The sequence below is a fragment of the Limanda limanda genome, chromosome 1 (genome assembly GCF_963576545.1).
Source record: "Limanda limanda chromosome 1, fLimLim1.1, whole genome shotgun sequence".
Taxonomy (NCBI): Eukaryota; Metazoa; Chordata; class Actinopteri; order Pleuronectiformes; family Pleuronectidae; genus Limanda; species Limanda limanda.
In genome coordinates, this window is record NC_083636.1 from 27,421,102 (window position 1) to 27,431,773 (window position 10,672).

At 40.1% G+C, this 10,672-nt stretch overlaps 1 protein-coding gene across 1 annotated transcript in view; it reads left to right on the forward strand.

Moving 5' to 3' along the window:
• The window catches only part of erbin (erbb2 interacting protein), a gene marked incomplete in the record, with an annotated part of 49,937 nt that overhangs the window by 21,757 nt on the left and 17,508 nt on the right, over positions 1–10,672 (forward strand). Inside the window, 8 exon segments of the mRNA XM_061081861.1 lie at positions 3,300–3,494; positions 3,670–3,787; positions 5,021–5,099; positions 5,219–5,308; positions 6,104–6,160; positions 8,416–8,479; positions 8,790–8,864; positions 9,590–9,734. Coding sequence (XP_060937844.1) covers positions 3,309–3,494; positions 3,670–3,787; positions 5,021–5,099; positions 5,219–5,308; positions 6,104–6,160; positions 8,416–8,479; positions 8,790–8,864; positions 9,590–9,734 — 814 coding nt within the window.

Genomic DNA, 10,672 nt, shown 5'->3' on the forward strand with positions numbered 1-10,672 from the left:
GGTAATATGTTTCTGAAACACTTCTGTTCTTATTTGTTGAAATCCTCTTTAGTCTCGATAGCCATCAATAAAGTTTTCTGGGAAGAAAAAGAAAAGCGTCTGTAGTGACACATTGACTGTGCCCTTGTAATGCTCTAATGTAGCCAGCATACAGATTTTCGGGCCATTTCACATCAGTAGGAGTTATCATTAAAAACCCATCCTTAAATTGTGAGATTAAATTCTACCAGCTATAACATGTTTGCCTCTGCTGCCCTGTTATTCTTTCAAACTATATACGTCTCTCCCTTCAGCCTCCCTTCTCATGATCCCTTAATCTGCTCTTGCTCCTAAATTGCTTTCGGTTGCATACCTCACCACTACCCCATATTCTGTTAACCCATACCATGCTCCCTCCTCTTCCAGTCCTCCCTCTCCTCCCACTCTAGTACACGTCATTCATACGCTTGGTGCTTATTGCTCAGAGTGAATGGAGCCAAGCCCTCTGTCATCGTTTTTGGTGATAGACTAGATTAGTCAGTGTATTTATACATGCGTTTCCTGCTGTTATAGCAAAGAGTGTGTGGGAGGCTCTTGGTGGGGCATACTTCATGCAAGTGTGTGTATTGTTCCGTCATGATATTTTATTATTATGAAATTGAAAGGTGTTTTGTTGACTGTTCTAACCTTAGTAGGAGTTTGTAGTTTTTGTGTTATTCCATGACAACTTGATGGACAGTTAAGTCGTATTTTGAGCATCTCAAAAAACACATCTAATTTGCATTGTTTCGAGAAAGTCCCTCTATGCAGACATGCAAAATTTGTACATGTGATATTGAAGATGCTAGGTTGTAAACAGCTGACAATATTTCCCAGAGAATGACTGGCATAGTTCCACATATAGGCAGACTGTGTGGCTGATGGTGTGGGTCAAGGCTATCACAATTTTACATCTCCGTTAGATGGTCGGTGTACGCAGTGAGTGAAGGACTCTGAGATTATGTGCAGTGGCGGCGCTTAGATTAAGATGAGGGGGAGGAAAAGCCACATTCTCTACACGGACCACAGAACAAAGCCTCTGTTGACCAGAGCACATTCCATAGTGCATGCTGTACTACTGACCTGACTCAAACTATAAAAATATATGTCCATATCCTTGTAGCAAGTTTAAGGACAGGTTTACAGCTCCTTTCCCATCTGTCCTGCGAGATCTTCCCCAAACAGTTCGAGGCCAAAGATATTTTCTTGCTTTTATGGCATTATTTTGTGGTGGAGACAGTTTTTGGGATAAAACTAGTCAAGGATTTCCGAAATGCCGGCTGATTCATGGCCTACTTCCTTTTGCATTTTTACCCTCCACTTCAACTGAAATGAGGCTCCAGTTTACCCATGGTATTGAAAAGCTGCTCATTATACATACCTATGGACATTTTAGAAGTGGAAAACAGCTTTTACCACGAATAAAAGAGAAAATTGCTTTTTATATCAGGCTCCACTGGGACAAGATTTTTTTTCATGAAACCTTAAAAGAGATAAAAACAATTGACAGGCCTGTTATTTGTATTTTTTTAAGCCATATGTGTTCAGGTCTAATTAATGACTCATTGTCACTGACCATCTGTAATCTATTTGCAAATGTGAGAGCACGTTGGCAGAACAATACTTTGGATGAATTATTAGGATTGAGTGTCTATGATGTAACCCGTGGCTGTTTTTGAAATGTCCTACAGAAGTGCCTGAACAGCTATGATTGATCTACTGACACTGTTGGGAAGGTTTCACACCATGGTCTCTATTTGGCCATATTCTGAATCCTGTTTTTTATCAAGTGTAGTTCCATGTCACAGTGATGACATGTTATTGGGAACTTTCGGTATTTGACAACCTGCTTGTCACCCACTTATGTTTGCGTTTTACTGGCCACCAGCACTGTGGAGATTTGGAGCCTAGTGCAGTGCCCATTCTAAACCTGCCTGTTTGTAATTGGCTGTTTGCTTGACCTGTGGTTATGCTGGTTGCAGCTTTCTCTCTGAAACTGTAAAACTAACACATACTATTTGGGTTGTGGCAAAAATAAAGACCGACTCCTTGACTCAGTCCGCAAAACAGTGAAGTTGCTGCTGCAAATAGCTGTTCACCGGTTAATTCAAGGATCAGTTTAAGTTAAGGTGAAGCTCAACTCAGGACTCAGAAACTGAAGATTCAGTTGTTGTTGCCTTTATCGTGAACCTGCTGTTGTTGTGAAAAATAACATGAGTCCCAGCAGCCACTGCTACACAGTGGTGGTCCCCTGTATATTATTGTTGAATGTATCACATGTCCAAATTGGGACTGCACTTCCATGAGCCCTTACAACACACATCAACTGTTTAGCCGATAAGATGAAGAGTTTTGGAGATGCGTTCAACATACCAGCAGATATCTGAAATTAGTAGATATATAGATGCCTGGTAAGAGCAAATGTTGATCAGGACAAAGCATACGCCTCCTGTAGCTTTACATGATTCTCAAACTTATCAAGTAGTCAAACACTTGAAGTCCTACTGAATGTAATTAAAGAATGTTTCCATGGAAATCCCTGTATCTGTTGAGCGAAACTGGCTCAAGTGGGCTACTACTACTACGACTACTTCTCTATTACTGAATGTCAGAGACTTTGTGCAAGGGAGCCGGTGAGTGTATTGCTGTCATGACTTATAATCAACTTGAACAAACCTATGAAAATAAGTTCTGGCTTGACAAATACACCAATTCCCCCTTTATAGAAGGAACTGAGGGGGTTGGGAATTGTGTATAGGTTATGGTTTTTGACCAGTTCCCTTTTCTACTATACTTGTGTCTGCTTGTTACACTTGAAGCTATAAACCTTTATTCTAAAGCATCCCTCTTGCTCTGTAATGGCTGACAGCTGAGTGATCTAATAAAAAAGATCAAGTTTCTCTTAGAATAGAAAAATACTTTGATATGATCAGTATATGGTCCTGTGTAGTTTCATCATTTCTTTCTCTCTCATTGTTCTCCATATGTTGGTGCAAAGAAAACGACAGGTGTTCTATTCTGACATTTAAGACTGTAGTCGCATGGTTATGAATCAGATATTCAGATCAGTTATTGAAATCCGTGTTTCTATGTGTGTATTTATTTTTAGCCTGCACTAAAAACAATACGTACTGTATGTGTTACGGAGGTGAGATAACAATTTCTGAATGTGGACACTTGAAGCTGAATTGTGGAAGCAGAAGTTGCCGTACACCACTTACCTCCTTAACTCCTCTAAATCCTCTGCTCACTTTACTTATCTCTCCATTTTCTCTCTCTAGTGACTGAGGATGTCCAAGCGGAGCTTGTTTGTTCGCCTAGTGCCCTGCCGCTGCTTGCGGGGTGAAGAGGAGGCGGTAACATCGCTGGACTACTCCCACTGCAGCCTGGAGACTGTTCCTAAGGAGATCTTTAACTTTGAGAAGACCCTGCAGGAACTCTATCTCGATGCCAACCAGATCGAGGAACTGCCTAAAGTAAGGCACACATACATATAGAAATGTTTTACTGTGTGTATGGTGGGTGTCAGACTATTTAATCTCTTATTAAAAGCTTTGGGCGATGCTGTTGGTTTTCTAATGTTACACTGAGTATTCTTGTTCAGCTGTACTTATTGATTAAAAAAACGTATCTCTTGTCTTTTTCCACTAGCAACTGTTTAACTGCCAGTTACTACATCGACTGAGCTTGCCAGATAATGACCTTACGGTGATGCCAGCAGCGATCGCAAACCTCATCAATCTCAGGGAGCTTGATGTCAGCAAAAACAGTAAGCAACATAGCCATCTTTTCTTCCGAAATGTCACTCAGGTTCAATGTCATTTTGACTCGAAGGTTAAGGTCATTTAAAACTCTTCATCAGATCATGTTTCTGAGGCCTGAAAACTGACCCCAGTCCCCGGGTTAGTGACCCGTCAAGATCAAACGTGTAACTTGTCCTCGTTGCTCTTGTGTTGCAATTACGGCTACAGGCACTGATCAGTGAAAAAAGATATTCTCACACTATGTCGCTCTAGTTTGATGTTAAGAACAAAAAATGCTGCAGAGTCAAAGTGTGTGAAGTGGTAATTAGTAGCTGAAATTGTGCAGAAGACCATACAAAGGATATTCACCATCTTGACCTATATTCTAAAATTTACATTTCTATTAACCAGCCTGCTCCTAGCATACATCACGCGACTATACAGCGATATTCTTCAAACATATCGAACGCAAACATAATGGATTTTAAGCATCGCAAGCTAAAACTGTTCACGGTGCAGGTTACTGTGGAAGATGCTCCATCTTCACTCTGTGACCTTAAATCTAAGCAGAGCTGAAGTAGAGGATACTCGCTCAGCCGCAAAAACTCTTTCATGGGGAAGGAGAAAGGTTGAACCGGTAATTCTAATATAAATGAGTGAGTACAGAGACAGCCCAGATCAAACAAATGTTTAAGGATGTGGTGGGGTTTTCATGAAACAGAGCGGTGCCATGTTGACATTAAAAGTAGCTTATCCTTCTTCACAAAGCACTCTGGGCAAAGTGTTGTGGACACAAAACAAAGTGGGTGGAAATAAACCTTGAGACTTGGTCACGTCCTCTTTCTTGCAATGTGCACGTCGTGGACATTTCATGAGGACTTGCAGACTATCACTCATTGCTCTTTTTTTCCTCTTCTTCCTCTCCTTCTTTTATTATGTCACCTTAAGCGCACGTTTCTGTGGTTGTTTAGACAAGAAAGGTGCAGAGCTACTCTTAATGCACCCTGAGCTCAGAGTTCAGGCAGAGAGCCATCCTGCTTGTACTCACAAACCACCTGTGTTTAACATTCACAAAGCTGCTCCTGCAGAACACGAGCAAGATGGCTTGCATTATCCTTCATCCTTTTGATTTCGACATGAGTCATTTGTTTTGTGCCAGCAGTAATAAAATGGTTGGGATACGTCATCGCAGATGTTTAATCCCTGTTGCGCAGTTGTGTTTTTAATCCACTAATGCTAACTTGTATATTTCTCTTTAGGTATCCAGGAATTTCCAGAAAACATCAAGAACTGCAAAGTCCTAACTATTGTAGAAGCCAGTGTGAATCCCATGTCAAAGTGAGTACAGCACGACCTCGTATAATTAATTTACTGCATTTTGATGTAATGTAATGGAGTTTCAGTACTCTGGCTTTGCAGTATGTGTGGTGTGATTCCTGTAAAATGTGTGTTGACAGGCTCCCAGATGGCTTCACACAGCTCCTGAGTCTGACGCAGCTCTACCTGAACGATGCCTTTTTGGAGTTCCTACCAGCCAGCTTTGGCAGGTCAGTTTGTTTTTCGGTTCGGGATTAGGATGACGTTGTTTCTAATAAAATAAAAGGTTTTACTGTGTCTGTTTCATGTGAAGCCACATTCAGTAGATGATTGGGGTTGTGACACTCGCATGGTTGTGATGCACAAGATTTATCTGATTGTAAATCAAATTTTAATATTACAAAAAGAACTGTGTAGTACACTGTTTGTTAGACTTTAAAAATGTGTAAAGGAATGTATTCACATTGAAGGTCAGAAATGACTAAACATATCAGACCTGTTACAGAATGACTGGTTGATGAGGTTTGACCAGAGTGATTTTCTTAAACCGCTAAATCTACAATTTAGTAGGGCTTGGTAATATGATGACAGAATAATGATTATGACAAAAGACTTGAAAGAATATATTCTAAGCTCTTAATACATTGTAAATGTTGGATTGCTTTATAGTAATCCATATAACGCAAAACCAATTTCCATGAAAATCCGTGAGGGGTGGAATAAAGCCCACAGAAGAAAACATAAAATGTTGTTGTGGATTCAGATCAGGGGGCACATCCAGAATTAGTTTTCAGTTTCTTTAACATTGTGCGATGGGGAGTTTTCATAATTTCCGTTGTTTTCTCAGAGAATAATTCATGGATCGTGTAAAAAAAAAAAAGAATCTGGCTTTAGCAGCCATTTTGTGTCATGTATGTATTATGTCAAAGATGATAACCAGACAGTTGTGACAAAACTATTTTCGAACTTGTGCAATTGAGTGTAATTAAGTGTCATTTAAAAAAAACATTTTTACTTCGTTCCAGGTTGACAAAATTACAGATATTGGAGCTGAGGGAGAACCAATTAAAGATGTTGCCAAAGTAAGTCTTTCTTTCTTTTTTTTCACTTTCTGGGTTTTAAAATTATCATACATTCACACATACAAAATAAAGGAGCAGTGTCAGCGTCATATTTGCCTCCTGACGCGTTTCATGGATTTTCACCCTTCCTACCTCTGAGTCTCCTTCCTCTCACAACTGCAGCAACGTCTCTGTTGTGTCCTCTATCCTGCCCCCCCAAACCTCACACACCACTAAATTCACTTTCCACACCGCTTACTGTAGTATTTAATTCCAGTGTTACATAAGAGCACCCTCTACTTGGCTGCTTGCTGTGACAGGTTTTATAACCCTCTTTTGAGACAGTGCTGAGGGTTATTTCACCATTTGAGAAGGTTGGAGTCCCTCTGGGTGACTGAACCTCCCACTGATATTTGAGAAAGCTCCAGGTGACTGACATGGGGATCTACTTTCTCTTTCTGTCTTCCGTCATGCTTAACTTGCAGTTTCATCCCATTTTACTTTCATCCCATTTTCTCAGCGAAACTGTAAAAAAGGCAAATAAGGCTAGACCTTATTTTCCTTTTTTTAAGGCGAAACCTTATTTGGCTTTTTTTTCATTCTTCCTCCCTGTTAGCTGACTTTTCCCTTTTTTCTTATTTTTTTTACCTCTCTCACTTTTCCTTTTTCTTAATTTTCATTGACTTACTGACAGGTCAGGCAGTGTCCAAAGTGCAGTGCAGCAGATCCTCTCTTGTCGCTGTGTTTATGTGACAGATGCCAGACCTGTTAAAGGCTGGAGCCCTGACAAAGAAAAGGACTAATGATCGGGAGCGTTGCCAGAGCAACACGCATTTCAGAGATGTAAACAAATGTGTGCGTGCACAAAGGGGCGCTTTTCAGGGCTTCCACATAGAAAGTGCTGTCTCTTTTCTCTCAGTGCACAGACACACACCAAGCATATGCATATATACCAAACCAGTTTTTAAGAAGGCTATTGAGTTCCTCATAACTTGGGATCAAGCCATAGTTTTTTTTCCACTGACGAATCCGCTTTCTTCAAGAGCCAGATAATCTCATTCTTACCTCTCTCAGCTCATACGGGGGTCCTTGCGGCTCCCGCCAACTATTGAGGTAAGAATGTGACAAAGCTGGCTAATGCTCAAGTACATCAACATGATGGATGTTTTCATATTGCAGCAAGCATTAAAAAAACATCACCATAGGGCCTTAAAGCATGTTTATAATTTGCACCATATGTCTGACATTCTTATTTAATGAGAAGTACCTAAAAACAAAACAGACTACATGTTGGTATCTGTGGGCCTCCGCTCTCCATCCCTGCTCTGTGTCTCACTCTCACACTTCATCCCTGCTGTGAAAGTAACATCATATCTGTTCCCAAACAGAACAAGAACATCTCTATTTCCCCTCCAGTCATGGTCTCTTCCTCTGTTTTTTTTTGTGTGAGAAGTACTTTTTAAACATGTGATTCACTCTAAGGATATCTATGGTTTATAATGCCTATTCGTTCCCTTCATTCCTTGTCTTGCAGATTCTAATTCTTTATCATGCCAGAACTATATTATTTAGACACCTGAAGTTGGTGTATTATATGATGTTATATTATAATATTTTATATATTTATATATAGAATTGTATTTTATTCCTGCATCTTTTTGTCGCTATAAGCTTTGTCATTGGGTCTTCAGTGCCCTCACAGGCATTTTGTCAGTAGATTATGACAAAGTGATACTTATTCACTCTATCCACTCAGAATGGGATTCAAGTCTTCTTGAATATTTCCTTCATATGGTGATCATTTCAAAAATAATAAAAGTCAGAATAGTCCTGGTTTTTATCTGCTTGTTTACGGTGCAGTCAAGAATGTGAGACTGTGACCTGAATGCGGAGACAACATTCTGGGGCATGGCTTAGGGCTAGCAGCATACGTCACGGTTTCCATTATTCAAAGCGTATTTCTGTCAAGTCGGAGCTCTAAACGGTATTTATGTCCTCGTAAAATCACTCAGTGAAAGTAACAAAGGCAGAGGATGTGTGTTGTCCAAAATTCAACCTGAAAATTAACAGATAACCTTAAAGGTGAAAAAAAGGAAGGTTTGTTTTGGCTTGCTGACTGAAACACATGGCCCACCTTGCTTGTAATTCTGGCTAGTGCTTTTGTTTTATCAGATGGGTGCAGTTCAGTGTTTTCCACTCAAGTCGTCATTTTGAGTGATTTTAGATATCCCCTGATTCTTAGCGTCTCACTCCCTGTCCATCCTCTGTGTCTGTAGAAGCATGCAGAAGCTCACGCAGCTGGAGAGGCTGGACCTGGGGAGTAATGAGTTCACTGAAGTGGTGAGTATCTGTCAGTTGCACCGTCAGTGCCCAGGGCACCTCTTTACTGGTGACCTCACCTCCTCCCTCCCTAATCTACTCCCTTACCTTCTCCTCCATTTTTGAAATGGAAGCTCTGTGTCGTTTCTCTCTGCAAGATAGCATTTGTCTTACTCAATAATTTCAGTAGAATAAAAAATGTCCCCATGATTCATTTTTAGCTTGTTTATGAATTAAGGTCTTGTCCCAGCAGGCACCCACACTCTTATACTCTCTCTCTCTCACACACACACACACCACTTAAGCCTTTTTTCCCTCTTTACATCCGTAGCCTGAGGTGTTGGAGCAGCTGACTGGAATCAAGGAACTCTGGATGGATGGGAACAGACTGACGTTTTTACCTGGGGTATAATTTTGCAGTCAATTTCTCAAATCTTCATACTTTCAGTCCCCGCCGTGCCCCAAAACATCATCTTGAGATTATCTCCTGTGATTTTTCAGACTCAGTGTCGGCTTCAATTTTCATCAAACCGAACCACAGTCAGTTTGCATCAGACTTTCAGCTCTCAGGAGTGAAGGAGCTACAGTTCAGGAAGGGCTCTCTCGCTGGCAGAACACAATTGGATGGTTTTAGCGTTTTGCAAATGTTCTTCAGCTTTTAGGTTATTGTTTTCTTTGAAAGTAATTAATTTAGAATGATGCTGTGATTGTCCAAATGTGTGACAAGAGATTTATTTTTCCTCCAAATGACCTGCTTGTTTGTAACTGGGTCATAATTAAAGCATTAGTTCTGCTGCCAGCCTTTCAATGGCATCAGCTGTAATCACACTCTGGTCTTTTGTAAGTAATGTAGTTTGTCAAGCATATCAAGCAACACTGAACACAGCAACTGTTTCCCCTTTTATACAATTTTCTGTTTATAAAATTGAAAACGCAGATATGTCATCATGAGGTCTTTGGTACTCCTACCTGAAACATACTCACCTGACCTCACTGCTGAGAACGTTTTGGGATAGTTTTTCATTGTAAACAACCAAAAACCATTACTGTGCAATCCTTGACTTACATCCAGTAAGGATACTGAAGTGAATATCAGTGTAAATGTTTGTGTGTCTCCTTTTATCTGTCCAGATGGTTGGGATGCTGAAACAGCTGGTCTACATGGACGTATCCAAGAACAACCTGGAGATGGTAGATGAGCAAATCTGCGGCTGTGAGAGTCTGCAGGACCTCCTGCTCTCCAACAATGCCCTCACACAGCTGCCAGGCTCCATCGGTAAAGATTCAAAATAACACACACACCTTATTTCAGGAAAATTCTTAATGAAACGGTTATCTCTCTTTCAGCTGTTACCAATGCATTTGTGTTTTATCACAGGGCCTATTCATATGTTATGTAGTAATCTAAACACTACAGCTAATTCCACAAATTTTAATTAATTTGAATGAAAATCCTCAGAGGATGCAATTAACATTTCTCTAGACTTTGTTGTCCAAATCGCGGTAATGTTGACTTTTATCCAATAGCGTTTCAAGATTATGCCACAAATATTGTTTTAATTTTATATGGTTATTTTGAACTCCTTTTGCCATCATTGATAAGTGGAAATTGGCAATGAGTAAAAGACCAAACCTATAATGCATACAGGTATATTTTTATACCTGTATGCATTATCCCAAGGGGGAGAAGTGAATCACCGTTTGGATCAGAATTGCTGTATTTCATCAGACCAGACAACTATGCAAACATAAAATGAAGAAAGGGACAAATAGGTTGATATGCGAGTATGAGGCCACTTCTAATTCACTCTATTATTTACAGTTAATACAGTTTTATATGGACGTTGTACAGTAGTTCAAAAATGCATTAGGTACATTAATAGGTACATTAAAGTTGTGCCACAGTAAGAAAGTTAATCGATGTGACTGCTGTAGTTAATGTGTCACATCTCCAGGGAAACATCTGTTTGCATGTCTTGTGCTGTCCTCGATGCCCCAAGTGTTTTACCAGATGGTAGAAGTGACATCCAGGATGAGAGGGGTCACCTATAATCTTGCCAGCACACTTGGCGACCTTGCTACTGTAAATGATATTCAGACTAATAAAATCCGATGAGTCCAGAAGGACGTGCCTTAGAAGTCAGGGTCGACTACTGAACTCATTTACAGTACAAACTAATCAGATCAACTGCTCTAATTGATATTCCTCTTTCT